This window comes from Coregonus lavaretus (assembly GCF_964263955.1).
Source record: "Coregonus lavaretus genome assembly, chromosome: 23".
Taxonomy (NCBI): Eukaryota; Metazoa; Chordata; class Actinopteri; order Salmoniformes; family Salmonidae; genus Coregonus; species Coregonus lavaretus.
The window spans coordinates 3,418,136-3,439,231 of record NC_140010.1 but is presented as its reverse complement, the minus strand read 5'-3'; the positions used below and the strand labels follow the sequence as shown (position 1 = coordinate 3,439,231).

The 21,096-nt window shown below is 44.2% G+C and overlaps 1 protein-coding gene across 1 annotated transcript; it reads left to right on the top strand.

Annotated features, from left to right (window-relative positions):
* Nucleotides 1-2,212: 2,212 nt before the first annotated feature.
* Nucleotides 2,213-20,362, top strand: xirp1 (xin actin binding repeat containing 1; the record flags this gene model as incomplete). Its single annotated transcript, XM_084139395.1, has 7 exons — nucleotides 2,213-2,349; nucleotides 4,092-4,155; nucleotides 4,337-4,729; nucleotides 4,878-4,959; nucleotides 12,017-12,168; nucleotides 12,430-12,471; nucleotides 13,028-20,362. The coding sequence occupies 7 exons, from the start codon at nucleotides 2,213-2,215 to the stop codon at nucleotides 20,360-20,362; spliced, it is 8,205 nt and encodes a 2,734-aa protein (XP_083995521.1).
* Nucleotides 20,363-21,096: the final 734 nt, after the last annotated feature.

The following is a 21,096-nucleotide window of genomic DNA, read 5'->3' as shown; positions in this document are numbered from 1 at the left end:
AACAGGTGTAGTCAGTGGTAAACAGGTGTTCCAGTGGTAAACAGGTGTTCCAGTGGTAAACAGGTGTTCCAGTGGTAAACAGGTGTTCCAGTGGTAAACAGGTGTTCCAGTGGTAAACAGGTGTTCCAGTGGTCAACAGGTGTAGTCAGTGGTAAACAGGTGTTCCAGTGGTAAACAGGTGTTCCAGTGGTAAACAGGTGTTCCAGTGGTAAACAGGTGTTCCAGTGGTAAACAGGTGTTCCAGTGGTAAACAGGTGTTCGAGTGGTAAACAGGTGTTCCAGTGGTAAACAGGTGTTCCAGTGGTAAACAGGTTTAGTCAGTGACCACAGTATTCCGGATAGTAGCTCATATCCCACTTAAGGTCTTATTGGGGTTAAGTTGTTTACATGGACCTTTGATATCCCTCTCATGAGTATTCCTGTATCCATGAATCAACAGAATATTCCTAATTTAAGTATATGGGTTAAATGGAATAGTAACTGAAATATGGACACTGACTGTAGGCCTATAACCTCTCACATGTAGCATAATATATAATGAACTCCTGCAGAATTATGCATTTCTTGCAGTGAAATTATGCAACACATTTCTATTTTGTCTTGGGGACAGGAGTGGAGAAATATGATTTATTTCTTTCAGAATCTCTCGAGAAAATGCGAATGCGCGTGTAATGTGTTATCTTTGACACTGATATGCAAGCAGACAGTATTTCAACCACATAAAATATGCACCCAAGAAGAACTGAAGTCTTATCAGAAACGTGTTTCCTCATTTTCTCAGCTCTCCATTTCCTTAAAACCGGTTGAACTGATGACATTTGGACATTTTGTACAGGACCAATCTTTCCATTGTTTTGGAGTTATTGCGTTTTCTCCCCGGTCCCTGAACGAAACAGACAACTTTACGGGTGTTAACTAGATTATTAATGCATTAATTCCATCGATCTAAGACATTATTCTGGTGAGCACTACTTTTATTTAGTCTTCTGGGGCAACAAGCTATGACAGAAGAGAAGCTGCATGTATCAAACTATAGTTAACAAACAAATGGCCTACGAAATGTCGGAAATTATAATATGGCCTACCAAATGTCATAAATTATAAGCAGAAACTTGTCTAAATTAGAGGTGAAAGTAGCCAGTAGTAAATTAGTAAATTAATTATAGTAGGCTAAATTATTATGGAATTATTATGTTGGATCGAACTGCGCAGGTAGCCATTTTTTTGAAGTGATTTTTATTGACAATCAGACGAAAACGTCATCACACAACACCCCATGATATGTGAAACTGAGCCTGTGCAGACCGCAAAAACAACAGTAAACGGGATAAGATGTTTAAATGCCACAGTATCCCATCTTAGTTCAGCATATCCCAGCCATCTTAAATGGGTTTCTCATTACCAGGATACAAGCTTTTTCGGGTTATTGTAAACGGGATATGATGTTTATATGCTTCAACTCAAAAACAGAATACTTGAGTATCCCGATTAATAACCGGCTATTGGCGTGCATGTAAACGTGGTCAGTGGTCAACAGGTGTAATCAGTGGTAAACAGGTGTTCCAGTGGTAAACAGGTGTTCCAGTGGTAAACAGGTGTTCCAGTGGTAAACAGGTGTTCCAGTGGTAAACAGGTGTAGTCAATGGTAAACAGGTGTTCCAGTGGTAAACAGGTGTTCCAGTGGTAAACAGGTGTTCCAGTGGTAAACAGGTGTAGTCAGTGGTAAACAGGTGTTCCAGTGGTAAACAGGTGTTCCAGTGGTAAACAGGTGTAGTCAGTGGTAAACAGGTGTAGTCAGTGGTGAACAATTGTAGTCAGTGGTGGTAGCCTGTAACTGTTCTGTCAAAGCACTGAGGCCCATTAAACATTAACAGGATCATATGACAGACAGTGTGTGACAAGCTGTGGAACCATCCCCCTCGTGTAACAGTAACGTCTCCCTCTACTTTTAGTGGCACTGTGGACCTACTGTCAGCTTTAATATATTTCTGGTAAAAAAAAACTCTCTCCAAATACACTTTCATTTTAGTAATCTAACCCGAGGAGGAGCCAATCACTTTCCTTGTGTGTTTCTTTGTTATAATGTAACTCAGAGATATTCATATTAATGTGTTTACGCCAGTGGAAACAGTCAAATAAAGAACTACGTCTTTGATGCCACCTGACTTTACTGCCAGTCCAATCGGATGCTGAGGTTGCCTGAGGTATCGCCATGGAGATGATGAACACCCTGAGGAGGAGCCAATCACTGAAGAGCCTGTCTGGATCTGGGGTTTTGGAGAGGTCATGGGTCACATCAAAGTCCTCTCTCTGGGACAACAAGAAGTCTGTCTCTCAGCTTGTACAACAGTAAGTTTAAAGGCTACTCGGTGTCTGCTAGCTCACCATAAACAACAACACACCCTCACACTGACAGATCTAATAACATAGTTCATATGTTATATTAGATTTTGTTCATATGTTATATTAGATCATACAGTACCAGTCAAAAGTTTGGACACACCTACTCATTCAAGGGTTTTTCTTAATTTTTTACTATTTTCTACATTGTAGAATAATAGTGAAGACATCAAAACTATGAAATAACACCTACATCATATAGTAACCAAAAAAGTGTTAAACAAATTTTATATTTGAGAGTCTTCAAAGTAGCCACCCTTTGGCTTGATGACAGCTTTGCACACTCTTGGCATTCTCTCAACCAGCTTCACCTGGAATGCTTTTCCAACATTCTTGAAAGAGTTCCCACATATGCTGAGCACTTGTTGGCTGCTTTTCCTTCACTCTGCGATCCAACTCATCCCAAACCATCTCAATTGGGTTGAGGTCATCCTACTCCATCACACCTCCTCCTCCATGCTTCACGGTGGGAACTACACATGCAGAGATCTTCCGTTCACCTACTCTGCGTCTCACAAAGACACAGCAGTTGGAACCAAAAATCTCACATTTGGACTCATCAGACCAAAGGACAGATTTCCACTGGTCTAATGTCCATTGCTCGTGTTTCTTGGCCCAAACAATTCTCTTCTTCTTATTGGTGTCCTTTAGTAGTGGTTTCTTTGCAGCAATTCGACCATGAAGGCCTGATTCATGCAGTCTCCTCTGAACAGTTGATCTTGAGATGTGTCTGTTACTTGAAATCTATGAAACATTTATTTGGGCAGCAATTTCTGAGTCTGGTAACTCTAATGAACTTATCCTCTGTAGCAGAGGTAACTCTGGGTTTTCCATTCCTGTGGCGGTCCTCATGAGAGCCAGTTTCATCATAGGTCTTGATGGTTTTTGCGACTGCAGTTGAAGAAACTTTCAAAGTTCTTGAAATGTTCCGTATTGACTGACCTTCATGTCTTAAAGTAATGATGAACTGTCATTTCTCTTTGCTTATTTGAGCGGTTCTTGCCATAATATGTAGGTGAACGGATGATCTCTGCATGTGTAGTTCCCACCGTGAAGCATAGAGGAGGAGGTGTGATGGTGTAGGATGACCTCAACCCAATTGAGATGGTTTGGGATGAGTTGGACCGCAGAGTGAAGGAAAAGCAGCCAACAAGTGCTCAGCATATGTGGGAACTCCTTCAAGAATGTTGGAAAAGCATTCCAGGTGAAGCTGGTTGAGAGAATGCCAAGAGTGTGCAAAGCTGTCATCAAGCCAAAGGGTGGCTACTTTGAAGACTCTCAAATATAAAATTTGTTTAACACTTATTTGGTTACTACATGATTCCATAGGTGTTATTTAATAGTGTTGATGTCTTCACTATTATTCTACAATGTAGAAAATAATAAAAAATAAAGAAAAACCCTTGAATGAATAGGTGTGTCCAAACTTTTGACTGGTACTGTAGGTGCATGTGTAATAAAATATACTTTTAACCAAGTTGATGGAACAGAGATGGCTTGATGATCTATGCTTGCCTGAGCCCTGAAGACCTGTGTTAGCACTAACCCAAGCTTTAGCTCAGTGAGCTAACATGGTCGTGAGTCATGGATTCAATATTTCAATGGTGTTTGCAGCCAGAACACTTGACCTGAGTAGGAAAAACTCATGACCCTAAATATAGCCTTTAATAACCCCCTTTCTTTATTGACAGGTACCAGAGCTGTGTGGAACTAAGCACCTCTGAATCCAATCAAGACAAGCGGAAGGTTTGTAATGTGTGTTGAGATTTTCAAAGGAACTCTAGAAAGGAGCTTTTAATAGTTGCTTAAATAAAATTATATGTTTTTAATGTTGAGCGATGGGTTGCGCCTTTTCCTTTTCAATAAATTAACTTTAGATAAAGTTTTCTTGAATTTGATTACTTACTGATCAATAATATATCCACCTCTCTCCCAGGTCTCCCTGTCCCTGTTCTGTTCCTCCAGAGAAGAGATGTCAGTAGGCCTAGTTTCCCCTTGGAGGAGGTTAGAGAGCCGGGGGGACCATGTGGACCGTTTGGGTACTGGCTCTGGTTCTCTCCTGCTGTCCCGGAGTCGCTCCATGGACTATCTTCCCCAGCGGGACCGGGCTCCGGAAGGGACCAGCGCACTGCGAGCCCTGTTCGAGTCCAAGGCCACCCTGCAGAAGGACTTCTCCAGCTCCCCCAGGCTGAATGTAGCCTCTCCAGCCAGCAGGGTGGAGGTGGTGGAGGCAAGGATTCAGTCTAGTGAGAAGGAAAAAGAGCGCCCTCTGGGGGCGAGGAGGGGTTACAGCACTGAAGGGACTCCTGGGAGGAAGGACAACGCTCAGGTGTGTGTGTGTTTATTTATTTATGCGATTAGTGTAAATTCAACCATTTGTTTCATAAAGCTACACTCTCTCTCTTGAAAAAGTTTCTCTGCATTAAGTAAATTCCCCTTTTCTTAATCTCAATGTTAATGTTTTTTTTTTTCCCCAGCGTGCTGTTCAGAGCGATAGGAGGAAGACCATAAGTGGTGTCCCAGGGTCCTACGTCAGGGGTTCCAGAGATACACCACAGGGTGAGTATTAGGACCAAATCACACACACACACACACACACACACACACACACACACACACACACACACACACACACACACACACACATACACATACACATACACATACACACACACACACACACACACACACACACACACACACAAACACACACACACACAAAGACAAACACACACACACACACACACACACACACACACACACACACACACACACATACACACACACACACACACACACACACACACACACACACACACACACACACACACACACACACACACACACACACACACACATACACACACACACACACACACACACACACACACACACACACACACACACACACACACACACACACACACACACACACAACTACAGTCAGTGTGCAATATACTGGAAATGACAGGGGGGTGAGATGGAAATACGCTAATGCATCACTACGGTCACTGGGTTATTATAACTGTCAGCATGACATGGCACAACGGAGGGGCAACCCCGCCAACATTAGGTCATCGCCTTCCCTGGGGGAACTGTTCACTGCCTAGGTGTCCTGTGACTATAAAAACAGCTTGGAATCAAACCCTTGTCCCCCCCCCCCCCCGATGATTCCCGCTATACATGCAACACTGACGTCAATATTGGTGTTTGTGTAGGTTAACAATCAAGACGTCCCTTCCTGTATGATTGTTTTCTGGCATACTCTACAGTAATACCAAAATATAGGTATATCTCATAAAGAGTGAATGATACTGACAGAATATCCATTTGTCTAGGGTGGAGGGCATCCAAAGTCACACACACACACACACACACACACACACACACACACACACACACACATACACACACACACACACACACACCAGTCATCCAGTGAGTGAAGCAGTCTTAAGTTGCCACCGAGTCAGAATGCCAGGGCCACAGCATGGCGGCCATGTTATAAATATCTCTCTGTAATCCCGACACGTCACAGCCTCAGCATGCCTCCAGAAAGCAGAAACCCATTAGGTAAACAGCAGCCCCATGGTTCCTGGACCAACACCAGGGTTGAAACACTATTTGTAATCTTTCAAAGACTTTGAGAGGTTTGCTTTAACCTGCCTGCAGTGCCAGATAGGCGGGGTTTGCAGTTCTGGGACTATTCTATTGGTTGATTAAGCCAGGCAAACTCAATCAAGAACAGATAAGGTATTTGAAAGGATTTCAAATAGTGTTTGAACCCAGGTGCGACTGGCCCTGGGAGCTCTATGAAGCTATATACAGAGTAGGATGTAGATTTGTAGACACATAACTATGCAGCTCCGCACACATGCTCAAAACAGGGAGTGTCGCAGTGCTTGCTGGTATAACCGTGACGCAGCCGGTATGGCCGCGAACCTCCGTAGAGGTGACATATTTCCAGGATATCGTCTATGACTCTGTGACCTGGTGATGTGTCTGGGATCACCTTGTGACAGAGAATCTGTCAGGAATGTGATTTACATTTACATTTTAGTCATTTAGCAGACGCTCTTATCCAGAGCGACTTACAGTTGGCGAGTGCATGCATTATTTATTTTTATTTTTCATACTGGCCCCCCGTGGGAATCGAACCCACAACCCTGGCATTGGAAATGCCATGCTCTACCAACTGAGCTACATCCCTGTGATTGACAGAAAGATCCTCAGAGATCCTAAGATCCTAAGAGTTTTAACTTTGAGTTTCGCTGGTAGTGACAAAAACGGCTGTGAGGGAGACACAAGAAAACAAAGTAGATGTGGGTCCCAAGTGATCTTGGGCAACATATCATCACCCCCCAAAAATGTCAGGAGAATGTCAGGACACCAATACTTAGAAAATACTTTCTCTGATAAAGATATCTCCATTCCTCAAGCATATGAATCACCTCAGAGTCTCTACTCTTCATAATCTCCTCTTTTAGTTTTTATTAGCAAATACAGCAATAAAGCACCTGAGAGCTAATCATATTTCAGTCTACATTATCAATGTGCCACTTGACCAAAATAGCAGTTGCACAGCAGTTGACTGTTTTGTTTTTGTATCGTCTTGCCAAGCGCCCACTGAGCACCTGATAACATCACTAGGACTGCTTATCCCTCTCCATGCAGTACCCAGTATAGGGGGTGATTATGGGTGTAGCTATGGGAATGGGAGGAGGGGTGAGGAAAGGGGTGACGGTATCGCTATGGTAATGGGAGGGGGGGGGGGTTAGGAGGGGTGAGGTGACGTATCTCTATTGTAATGGGAGGAGGGGGGGGGGTGACGGTATTAGCTATGGCAATGGGAGGAGGGGGTGAGGAGGGGTGAGGATGAGGGGTGACAGTGTGAGGAGGGGGTGAGGAGGGGTGAGGAGGGGTGAGGAGGGGTGACAGTGTGAGGAGGGGGTGCCCTAGTCCAGTCTCTCAGTGACTAACAGAGAGGATTGACTCAGTCCTAAATTATAGTGACTGCCCAACCCACTGCCCCCCAACACACCGCCACCCACCCTCCCAAAATAGACCCAACGTTCCCAGCGGGGGGGGGCAGCAGTCCTGATAAAAATCAGCTGTCACTACTAGCCACAGGACTAGAGACTAAAGAGAGGCACAGTGACACGACAGGCAGACAGAGAGCCACACAGAGAGAGAGAGAGAGAGAGGAACAGCTATAGACACAGTCTAAAGGGGCTAACACTACCAGAGAAACACAGACCATCCTACAGCCATCACAGGAACTGTCTCAGCCGACAACCAGCGGTTTGATCTGTATTCAGAGAGACAACCACAGCAGGAGAATAACAACTACACTGGCTGTACTGTTTGTAAGTATTATGGATTCCGTTACAGAAGGTGTTTATTCTAAATGAATGGGTGCTGTAGATTTTATTGTTTTGTTCCGGTCGACGAGGAGGCTTTGTAGCATTATGTCAATAAGACAAAAGATGCCAGTGAGTAAAATTAGGATTGGGATATGTGGATATGGGGATATGGGGATATGAGGATATGGGGATATGTGGATATGTGCACACGGGATATGTGGATATGGGGATATGTGGACATGGGGATATGTGGATATGGGGATATGGGGATATGTGGACATGGGGATATGTGGATATGGGGATATGGGATATGTGGATATGGGGATATGGGGATATGGGGATTTTCGGCAAAGGAAATAACTAATCAGTAATGCTTTGAGTTTAGCCTGAAGTGCTTTGCTGTCATCAACACTGTACAACACAAAAATATAAATAATTTAGCCTAACATACATTGCCTGTCCATTTAATGTTGTCTGCTTCAAAGTTAAGTCTGCAGAGTTTAGTATAATTAATTAATCAAAATCTCTTTCATATAATAGCAAATATTAATACGAAAAAGGAAAAGTCTACATGACAACTTAATCTTAACTGATGGGTCATAGTCACCTCTAATGGATCAAATCCTGCCCCCAGACCTCCCTGTCTTTGTCACACACTAATATCTTATGTGTGTGTGTGTGTGTGTGTGTGCGTGCGTGCGTGTGCATGTATGCACACACTTAGGAGTCAAATTAAGAAGGCTATATGCAGCCAGCCAGCCACCCACCCAAGGTCATGGAACCAAGTGTCTTAGAGTTTTTCCCATGGGCCATCTTTGCAATTTCTTAAGTGAGTGGCTATCGTCTCTCAGACCCTAATCCTTAGATAAGACAAGAATGGAGGGTCAGAGGTCATGGTTGACCAATCACCGACCTCCTCTCTGGAAACCTAAACGCATCATGATAGAGTTGATGTGGAATCAGCACAGTGAGAACAATAGTAATAGCATCACAATGTATTTTATTTCATTTCTTTTTTCTTGTTTTTAATTTGGATGACGGTTGGTATCGATTCCATTTATAAATCTGCCAATTCAGGAGATGTATCGAAATCCCAATTCAAGATTTCAGGAAATGTTCTATTTTTAAGGTCTGGTGGCATTCTTTTGGAATTTTCCTAGACAACCATTTTGTAAACCGGTAGTAGTTTTATGACCTGTCTGTGAATCTGTGGGCTACAATCGAAAGCAGCTGAGCTGGTTGGTTGGGGACAAATACCTACTGCGTTTATGCATGATTTGGACAGCTGTCAGTAGTGCAAAAGCCCCACATTGCTGATCTGCTAATAGCTTCTCTCTCCATTCCTGTGGAGATTGAGGAGAGGATAGCCAGACTGGAAGAGGGGTAGCCAGGCCCCTAAAAGGTGTCTGACTGTGGAAATAACTCAAAGCCAGCTAGCTAGCGAACATGTTAAAGAATGCTGATATGCAGCTACTTCAGTTGAGATTCATAGAATTGTCCATAGTTGGATTTTTCATGTTTCCTCCTCTGTACAGCAGCAAAAGTCAGCTATGCTCTGTCAGAAGGGAAATCAGCAGGAAGCACTCGTTGATTACATTAATGGATGTCACTAGTTACCACAGCCACATAATAAAAATGGGTTATATCGTAGAAATTCATGAAAACAAAAATGTAAGGTTAGGGTTAGGCATAAGGTTAGCAGTGTGGTTAAGGTTAGGGTGAAGGTTAGGTTTAAAATCATATTTTAAGAAGAACATTTTCAGAAATAGGTGGGGTTTATGACTCTGTGGCTGTGGTAACTAGTGATGACTGAAACACTAAGCGCTACCAAGAAAACACTATTGTTTTCCCCCCAAATTACCTCTCATCTTATCAACTTAACTTATTAACACCTGATCAATAAACATCAAAAACACGTTAATTATTACCATATTCCCGGGAAGTGTTCAAATTTAAAGTGTGAGTTATCAATTAGCGTGGGTCAAAGGACCTAACCAACAATGACCGACACCTTATCAATAGCTGATCAATAAGCATCAATAACACATGCGTTATTATCGTGTTCCCAGTAAGTGTTCAACTTGACCCTGGCACTTCTCTGGGGTTATAACCTCATCCACAGCCTCGCGTGACGTTATGTTGTCTCATTCTATCTGCTCACCCAGCTATGGAAAATGCTTTAAGTCCCGACTCGTGAGTGGCGCCAGTTAGCTGGCCCAATCCTTTTGTCCGGCAAGAGCTTACTGCGTGAATAAAACGGACAGAGGTATGTTCGAATCTGGCCTTTAGTTACAGATGATGGGTTTTATCCAGCGGGTCCCAGGGACTACTGCTGACCCCCTGTCAAAGCACGCCTGCAGGGGAGGCTTAGCTTCTGTTGTTTGGACTGACAGAACAGCGTGAAAATGCTCGGAGGCTATAGGCCCTGGTCTACACTCACTAGGGCTGGTGGTATTCAGTGGTTGGGGCTGCTATTGTTTCAACGCTTATTTCGAACTTGGGGATGATGTTTTTTGTAGTTGACGCTACTGTAGATGTTTGCCTCAATATATTTTCTATGTGCCTGTAGTGAATAGGGGCATCTTGTGGCACACAAAGCCAACCAAAACACAGACGAAGGCTATAAAACACCACTCAACACATTTTGTGTTTCAAATAGGAAAACTAGGATGTTCAGATAGAATTGCAAGCATTCTAACGTTTTAGTGTTCGTGCCACAGTCCCCACGGTGACAGCCAGAGAGATTCCATTCAGGCATTCTTCTGACCTGTTGTGTTTTTGGTCAGGTATGGATGGCTGGGATGGAGGTGAGTCACACCAACAATGTTGCTCAAAACAAATCAGGGGTCACTCCAGCTGAGCTAGCAGTTGTCGTTTTTGTTTCTTCCTCCAGGTCGTGATGGTCAGGCCATGGAATGGTGTTTGTTGAGGGTCTAAGGCAACTGGTGGCAGGCTGTAGCTACAGTGTGTGAGGCAGGGCGTTTGGTTTGTCATCCAGAAGGACCAGAGCATCCATTAATCTTTAGTTTTTGCTACTGTGTAGATCCTTTCTCTAGAGCTGGTTAGGACTTAGGTCTACCCATTCATTAAACATAAATGACTAATATAATATGTTAAAGGCATGTTTTTTTAAGTGTATATTTTCCATTATTTTAGCAACAATATGTATTTTTTTTTCTGTAACAACTGATGATGCAATAACACTTGATAATGCATTTGTTACATTGTTGCAAGTTACATTATTTTTTTGTTTTGTTCTAAGGTCAATTATTTTGCAGAGTCGGTCCTGATTGGCACATAAAGGCCCATGTCTAAGAGGGAATAGTTTCCACAGTGTAACAATAGTGAACAGATAGGATAGCCACACATACCAACACCACCCAGCTATATATATACACACTCCATTATCAGCCAACGTGGCATAGCCAACGACAGAGGCACAGCTTATTAAAGCTGTGCGGTGCATAGCATACCAATGGGGCACAGGAATATCACTGTCCTTATCACTGTGAATGTGGGTCACTGCACTTTTAAACACTGACTGTTACCATACTGTGTGTAAATCAACAAAAAGTGTCTGCTATGATATTAAATGTCCAATGCAGCCGTTTAAAATAAAAAATATCAATATCAAATCCTTTTCTGGGTAACAATTAAGTACCTTACTGTGATTGTTTTCAATAAAAAAAATGGTCAAAAAGAAACAAAAATAGCTTCTTAGCAAAGAGCCAATTTCTCTAGCAAGAATTTTGCTAGGACTATCTGGGAGTGGTCTGAGCGGGGAGGGGAAAACTGAAAACTAGCTGTTCATTGGCAGAGAGGTTTGGAACTCTCTTTCTTATGGGTCTAAATCTCCATCCTACCAAAACAGGCTGAAATTTCAGGCGGTCTTTACAAACCGCTCTTACACTAATAGGGAATTATAATAATTTTCACATTATTATTCCTAACCTCATAGTGTCTAAACATCTATAAAACACAGGACAATCACGTTTTTGACAGCACTGGACCTTTTAAACAACCATACATTTCATACCTTTCAATCATGTGCTAATTTTCCAGTCATTTGTCTTTTAATAATTCAAATGGTGTTATACTACAGAGAAAAACACTGGTCTGTTACCAGAGCTGTAGCTATAGTATAGACTAGGATACAAACTGAGACCCAGATTACATACCCTATTGACAACATTATCAGAAGCATTCATGAAATCAATTCCTAATCAATCAATCTATCTATGTCTGTGTTGTAGATGACAGGAGGCGTCTCCAGTTGAGTTACAGAGACACCCCGTCACGACAAGGTCGAGACAGAGAGAGGACCTCCAGCTCAGTGAGAGACAGATCAGCTCTCTACCTGTCAAGAGTAGCAGCTGCCGAATCCCCGGGAAGCTCCGCACACACAGTGAGTGCCTGGCATTCCTCCCATTCCTCCACGCACCACAAAGACGGACACACATACACGAAATTACTTACACACACACACACACACACACACACACACACACACACACACACACACACACACACACACACACACACACAGGGATCAAATGCCCAGGCAGACCATCATTCTCAGGATTCAACATGAGTTGCATTACTTTTCAAGCATACATTTGAACGAACGATTATCTGAATTATAAATTGCTTTGTTTTCATTCAACAGAAATCCAGCAGTTCCTCAGGAAAGAAGACTACAGCCAGCAAGGTATAATATGTCAATCTAACACAATGTGTGAGTGCTGTGAAATTAATATTTAAAAAAAAAAACATCCAACTCAGAGCTGATGGGCAATGGGTTTTGCATAACAATGGTGATGATGGTGGTCACATTAACCATAATTATTATTACCAGAACTCGGTCAAATACATACGGTAAATACTTTAAAATACGTAATCTACCCACATTTTTAACACGGAAGTTATCCTACTTTGTATAAATGTATAATATTGATATGAAAAGCAAAACACAAGGCAATAACAGAAACTGAAAGAAATACCTTGCGTCAAACACTACTCAGTGACTTTAAGACATAAGCATTAGCGCTGCTCTACTAACTGGTGTGAAGTTCGGCTAACCTTAGCTTGAGTGAAGATGGTTTGCTGTGAAAGACATCGAACAAGCACAGAGAAAGGTAAAGTATGGCTCCAATTGCTACATGCATGGCTACCTAACATTTTCTTATACCTGACTAATACTACTCTCTAACCGACTGAACACTGACAATAACACAAAGACCCTACCCTTTTCTCTCTTTTCCAAGATGGCCGACGTAGCCCCAAAAAACAGAGTTTCAGAGGCATGTCACGAGGAAGACGACCTCCCTCTGCCTCCACCTCCCCCTATTCCACCCAGACCTCAGAACTACGAAGAGTCCCCAGCCGCAGGCGGCCCCAACCAAGCCTCCATTCCTGTGCCCCCACCGAAGGAAACCTTCTCGACGTTCTATCAGCAGCGACAGAAGAACGAGCTGAAGAGACTCTTCAAACACATTCACCCAGACCTGAGGGAAAACATCAATGACGTAGTCGATGATGAGCTGGTTGCAGCGATGCAATCCGGAGGCGCCCAGACTGCGGCGGATGCGGGGTACCAGGGAGAGGTCCAGTCCATGAGGTGGATCTTTGAGAACTGGACCCTGGACAACATTGGGGACCACCCCCACATGACCAAGAAGCTTCTGGAAGATGAGACTCTTCAAGGCGGTGATGTTAGAGGAACATCCTCCATGTTCGAGCACTGCATGGTGGACGGAACCCAACAGATTGTCCAAAGGCAGAGTTCAGTCCAAGGGGATGTCAGGACATCGACTTGGCTGTTCGAGACCCAGCCCATGGATACACTCAACAAACTCAAGCCAGAGGAGGGCGAGCTGGTCGAGGCTGTTCTCAAGGAACCGATCCAGATTGGAGACGTGAGTGGAGCTCGGCTGCTTTTCGAATCCAAGCCACTGGATGCCTTAGGCCGCTGTAGCTCTGTAGAGGACCAGAGCTTCCTCAAGCTGAAGTCAGAGCTCCAGGAGCAGAAAGGAGATGTGAGGAAGACAGTGAAGCTCTTCCAGGCCGATCCTTGCTGTGCACTCAGAGACGCAAGCGGCAACATCCACAAGATCAAGTCCATCTGCAGGGAGGAGATCCGTAGCAGCAACATTAGCACGGCACGCTGGCTCTTCGAAACTAAGCCTCTGGACATCATCAACAAGGGGACATCCGGGATGCAGATAATCCGGGGGATATCGCTGGAGGAAGGGCAGAAAGGAGGGGTGGACAGAAAGAGGTGGATGTTTGAGACTCAGCCGTTCAACACCATCCGGGAGGAGGGCATAGAAGACCGGTTTCAGGGGACAGTGGTCGAAGTTGTGCCTGACGCTGATGTTGGGAACAAACTAAAGATGTTTGAGACCCAGCCCTTGGCAGCACTGAAAGGAGACTCAACAGAAGTAGCTCTGGAGAAGGAGGAGATACTTGGAGGAGATGTCAAATCCTCCCTCTGGCTGTTTGAAACTCAACCCATGGAGACATTGAAGGAACACTATGAAGTTGGGCATTTGAAGAAAGTGATCCTTTCTACTGATGAACAAGGAGAAGTCAAAGGCAAAAAGCACATGTTCGAGAACTACGACATTAGAAAAGAGACCTCAGTCGGAGCAGAAATCATAAGTAAAGATCATGAGATTGAGAAGGGTGACGTTAAATCATACAAGCATCTCTTCGAAACAATTCCCCTCTGCAATATCACCCAATCTGAGGAGGAAGTGCTGAACGGAAAGACTGAAAACGACATCACTGCAGGAGATGTGAAAGGAAACAGAGCGCTCTTCGAGACAACACCCTTATATGCGATCAAAGACTGCTCAGGGAATTTCCACGAGGTCACAACTGTCAACAGAGAGGAGTCCATCAAAGGAAGTGTCCAAAATTACAAGTGGATGTTTGAGACCAAGCCCATTGACCAGTTTGAGGAGGGAAATAAGAACGTTGAGGTTATCAAAGGAATCACCAGGCAGGAGGATAGGTCAGGAGACGTCAAGATGGCCAAGTGGCTCTTTGAGACACAGACCATAGATGGCATCCATTCCAAGTTCAACCAGTCAGAGCAGCAGCAGAATTCAACAGAGCAACAGAAGGAGACTAGGAAAGGTGATGTCAAGACCTGCAAGTGGCTGTTCGAGACTCAGCCTATGGACATTCTGTACGACAAATCAGAAAAGATCCCAGATAAAGAAGAAGAGATTGAGAATACCAACGTGAAGTCTGTCACTTGGCTTTTCGAATCACAGGCTCTGGATAGCATTAAAGACAGTGAGGAGCATAGTTTGAAATTATGCAGTACCATTCAGGATGGTGTCAAGGCTGAGGTTGGTGTGAAAACAGTGAAGCACCTTTTCGAGACAGAGACTTTAGATAGGATAAGGAAGGACACAGACACAGAGCAAGATGTTAGATATGTCAGCGAGTTGCATGTCCAGTCTGGTGATGTCTCTAGGGTCAAGGAGATCTTCGAGTCCAAGTCCTTAGATGAAATAGGTTCAGAGTCTATAAAGGTGTGTGATGAAGACGAAAGCATTCAGAAAGGATCCGTGCGTAAATGCACCTGGCTTTTTGAGAACCGTCCCATCAACGCGATACACGACAAGGAGAAAAATGGCATTCATTGTGTCAACGACATGGAGGGTGGTGACGTCCATAACAAGAAGTTCATATTCGAAACGTTCTCTCTGGACAAGATCCATGATAAAGATCAGCTTCTGGAACACAAGTCGGAATCCGTGGAAAAGCCAGTGAGCAACATCGATGTCAAGTCCAGCACCATGCTATTTGAGTCCCAGCCACTGTACGCCATTAGAGACAAGGAAGGCCAGTTCCACGAGGTTACCACAGTCCAGAAGGAGGAAGTGATGAGTGGCGATGTGAGAGGAGCTCGGTGGATGTTCGAGACGAAGCCCCTCGATGCCATCAAGGCGGAAAAGGAGATCTACGTGATCCGAGCTGTCACCCAGGAAGATGTAAAGAAGGGTGATGTCAAGTCAGCCAGGTGGAAGTTCGAGACCCAGCCTCTGGACTCCCTAACAGCTAAGGAGGAAGATGAGGAACCCACAGTCAAGGTTGTGGAAGACTTTGGGAACCGAAATGTGAAGCTCAACAAACAGCTCTTCGAGTCCGAACAGTCAGCCAGTAAGAAGTATGTGAGGATGGTTAGTGTGACAGATGTTCAGCAAGGAGATGTCAGGACATCCACCTGGCTCTTTGAGAACCAGCCCATCGACAGGCTGAAGGGAGAACCAGAGGAGCAGGGCCCTGTCCAGACGGTCCACAGAGAAGACAACCAGAAAGGAGAGGTGAAACGCTGCACGTGGCTGTTCGAATCCCAGACGCTGGACAAGATCAAGGATGCTGAATCCAATACGAATGCAGCACAGGTTGTTGAGGAGGAGATCCCAAAAGCAGATGTGAAGAGCACAACCTGGCTGTTCGAGACCACACCCTTAGACAAAATTGTCACAGTTGAAAGTGTGATTGACACGCTGTCTCGTCTACATCAGCTTGAATTCATCCACTCAAGTGGAATCCTAATAGAGGCAAATGAGATCACAAACGTCAACATGGTGAAATACCAGTTTATTAAAACCGAGGGAGCACAGATTCAGAAGGAGGAGATAGTTGAAGGGAACATCAGAAACATCATGCTACAGTTATTGTCCAGATCAACCCTGAAGCCCCAGATCACTCTTCTGAAAGAGGTAGAACAGGGTAAAGTTCACACAACAGTATTAGAAGTCCCAGTCAATCAGCCAGCATCAACTAACCAAGACGAAGATCAAAGTATACAGAAACTCGCTCGGATCATCGAAAGCTTGCTTGTTCAAGATAAGCTGATGAAGAAGGGGATCATCATGCAGGAATCTGAGGGAGGACATGCAGAGATGACCGTTTACTCCCTTCTCTGTCAAACCAAAATGGAGAGTCAAGACATTACAAGGGGAGATGTGAAGTCAACTATAGGCAACCTTTTAGCTACTGCTAACAATCAGAGGACAACCGCTTCATGTAGACTAGATGAAAATGAAAAGGGGAACGTCAACTTATACAGGAGTTGCATTGAGAAAGGAGATCTCCAAAAACTGAAGAGTCTTCAAATAGAGCATTCAGAATTGGATGAACTTGACCTCATGACAAAGGAACAGATTGAGATTGTGCAAGGAGATGTGAAGGAGGCGAAGAAGAATCTTCAGAAACAGAAAGATCAAGTGGAACGTACCATTTCAGATGTCTTACCGGGGGATGTGAAGAACGCCAAAAGAGTCTTTTCAACGGAAGGCTCCATTGACCTTAGTGTTGAAAACTGCATTTCTAAAGAAGAGATCATCCGTGGGGATATCTCCTCAGCTAAGCAGCAACTTGCTTTAAAACACACTCTCTCAGTGGAAAAGGAGGAGATTGTGGCCGGTGACATCAAAGCTACTCTGCAGTCTTTAGAACGTGCAAAGCAGCAGAGTATGCACGTGGAGCGCGAAGTCATAACCCCGGGAACTATCTATGACATGGATCTAGCAACACAGGGGCTGGAATCAGAGGGAAACCAGACACAGAAAGAGGAAATAGTATCGGGAGATGTGAAGGCAGCGAAGCAGTCCCTTGAGCTGGCAAAGAACCAGAGTCTGTGTGTGGAGCGTGACATCATCGTCCCAGGCAAAATATACAATGTCAACATCTCATCTCAAGAACAGAGCTCCACGACAGTGAGGCAGTCTGCGTCTTCGTCAACCTCCAGAAGCCAGCGGATCACGACGACTTTCCGAAAGGTCAGTGACGCAGAAAGAGATCAGGAGACAATTGAGGCTTGCCAACAGGGCTACGTATCAAGGAGTTCAGATGTAATACATGTTAGCGCAGCGGATTCACCGCCAGCAGTCTCCGGCAGCATACAAGCACAAACCCACCCTTATGTAAACTCAGAGTATGGTGATATTGAGAGGATAGGGACAGAAGAGGCAGAAGCAGAAGTGGTGAGAGGAGATGTAAAAGCTGCTATTAGGTCTCTGCACAGTGCTGCGACGGAGCAGAGACCACCAGTAGACAAAGAGGAAATTGTAAGAGGTAACATGCAGATGGCGCTGCAATATCTTGAAAAGTCTAGTGTAAATGTGTCCAAAGGAGACTATAAAGCTGCCATGATATACAGGAACTCAGGTAAAGCTTGTGCAGGGAGCAGTAAGAAAAGGGATGCAGCGACTGTGAAAAATCAGGTTGTTACAGTATCTATGCCTCCATCTGACACTGAATTGTCTCCTTCGGTTTCAGTAACTCTTGGCGAACCGCCAGCCATCGCAGCACAGACTTCGGCAACTGTCACTCTTACAAATCTTGATGAAAACCCTCAAACGCCCTCCACAGAAGCCCTAAGGCCACCTCCACTGCCTCCCAAAGCAAATGAAAAAACACAATACCAGAAGCCGGCTCTACCACCGAAACCACAACGCTTAAAACAAACACCCGGCGATGCAACAGAGAATACCCCTCCTCCAAAAACACCTAGCCCGATCAAAGGTAACCAGCAGAGCCCAGTCATTCCCCCAAAAATGAAACCAGGGAACCCATCTCCCCCTCCTCTGCCTCAGAAACCTTCATCAAATAGACAACAAACCACAAAGGATTCACAACCCAAACTGGCCTCCAATGAAACAGGCAATAGGACATTTATTAATAAAGCAAAGCAATACTTACCTCAGGCCAGTGCTACCAATAACATCCCAGCTGAGGACAAAAAGTCAGTTCAGCTAAAGCAAAAGAGGGAACAGAAAAACATTGGAACAACATTGGAAACTCAAACAATAGCAGTTGACCATAGTTTGGCCATGTCAAACGGCACTGAAAAGGAGATCGACAGAAACGTAATACAGAAAATCAATGCAGCAAAAGAGATCCGAATGTGCATGCAGAGCTACACAGAAGATGGTAATGCACAACAGGAAATAAACATGGGCTTTCAGGTCGCAATCCAAAACTTCGGGGGGAAGGAGAAGAATGTTGTGGACACAGCCCCTGTGCTGCCAAATAAGATCAAAGTGATTAGGGAAAAGGTCAGCCAGGAAAAACAGATCACAAAAACCACCACCACGCAACAGGAGAGAAACCCCCCCACTGTGCAGCAGGGGAGAAACCCCCCCACTGTGCAGCAGGGGAGAACAGATATTCACAATCAGGGCTGCAATACAGATCTCCAAGAACCCTACTCCCCAACCGCAACAGATAGACTTCCAATTATCCAACCTAACAGTGACAAGCTGCCAGGAGGAGCATCCATAACAGTGACAAGCTGCCGGGAGGAGAAACACCAGAAACTGGAGGACAAAGTAGTTCTGAGGAAGAAGAAAGGAAATGTAGAGACAGAGGACCAGCGACGTCAGAGGCTGTCTGTTCACAAAGATGACATCATGAGAGGGAACGTGAAGGCAGCGATGGAGATATTCGAGAATCTGAGGAAACGAGAGGAACTCAAGACAATCCTGTCTCAGGTTCAAGAGATAGAGGGAGAGACCAGGGAAGTGGATGTCAGTTCATTAAAGAGCTTATTCGAGAATGTACCTGCTTGGATAGTCACGCCTTGTAAACATACACAGCAAAGTCACACAAAAGTGGAAAAGAAAGTTGAAATAGAGTCAGTGAGCAATGATATGGAAAGTGGATCTTCGGTAGAGACTGTGTTTGGAGACCTAGAAAAGGCAAGCAAAGAGATAATGCATTTGAAAGAGCAGACGTTAGCAAAACTTATTGACATAGAGGAGGCGATCAGAAAGGCTTTGTATTCTGTATCCAATTTAAAATCTGAGGCTGATATCGCAGGTTTATCAGGACTCTTTAACGAATCCTTGCAGACCGAGCAAAGCTATCAACCCACCAACAACATAAGAAAAATCAGTATCGCATCCAGCAAGGCCGCTAAGGCCAAAACAGAACAAGCTAAGGAGACATCTGAGGTGAAAACAAAAGGTGTATCAGGATCGTCAAAAAGATCAGAGCCAGCATCACTCTCTCCGGTACTTGACAAGTCCCAAATCAAACAATGCTCCACCTCCCCGTCCTCGCCATCATTCATCTCCATTCACTCGGCTGCCAGGAAGCCTGCAGAACAGCCAAAGTCACCACAGCCACAGTTCTCATCATTCAAGCCGAATCCAGAGGGGTGTCCTTCCCCAAGCTCCCGTGGAGCCAATGGTGACCTGGGTCAACGATCTGCCTCTGATTCCCCAAACCACTTCTACAGTCCTGCTAGTCCAAGACGAAAGGTCAGCGTACTGGAGGTGCAAACTGTTCCCGAGTCTGTTCCTGGCGGAATCATCGGCACAAAGACTGTCAGTGAGAAATACGAGGAGATGGACTGCTTCGGCAACACATTTGTCTCGTCAAAGACTTCGACGTTTGTCACGAAGCAGTCTGAGAAGTTTGGAGTAGTCGCCACTCCAACTAGGTATGAAGTCGTGACATCCCCTCTCATGCAAAGGTCCGGTCATCCCTTTTCAGAAAATGCTCAGTCCAACGCCAAAGAGGGTGGTACAGTTTTTGTAACATTTGGTCAACCAAAAGCTGGAAAACGTTGAAATGGCAAATTTAAATGTTGCATGGTATGACAAATAATTTCCTTGATGTATTATTGTAACCCACATGTTGTATCCAGTAGGACCCATTTAGTTAATTATGTCATATACATATTTATTCTTAGCTGCAGATGATGTTATCATAATTATTAAAAGATTTGTAATAGACTTAACAGTATTGGTGTTAAATTGGGTCTCATGGACTTTTTGAACTGTAACCATAGTCAAATGTTTAGTCCTTTTATCAAATAATTGCAATATGTTTGATATATTTTCTGTTGTGTAAATTATCAATAAATATTGTATTAAATATTGATATTTACATTTTACATTTACATTTTAGTCATTTAGCAGACGCTCGTGTGGATATTTCTCATACTTCCTTCTGTCCAGATATGTTTTATGGAACACTGTTTGCTCTATTTTGGGAACGATCACCAACACTATCACAACATTGCCGAACTCAATTTAAATGCAACACAACTCTCTGATTACATGCTCACAGTCCACTTTCAGTGCAGCAAATGATGAACACTTACAGTATCTATGCATTTAGTGGAAAAACTGTGTAAATATATGGTATAACAGTACAATCATCATCACATTGTTGCTATCATCATAGTTCCAGTCGCCTGAGAAGGAGATATGCTCCGCCTGCCTGACCCCTGTCTACCCCATGGAGAAAATGGTGGCCAATAAGCTGGTGCTTCACAACAACTGCTTCTGCTGCAAACATT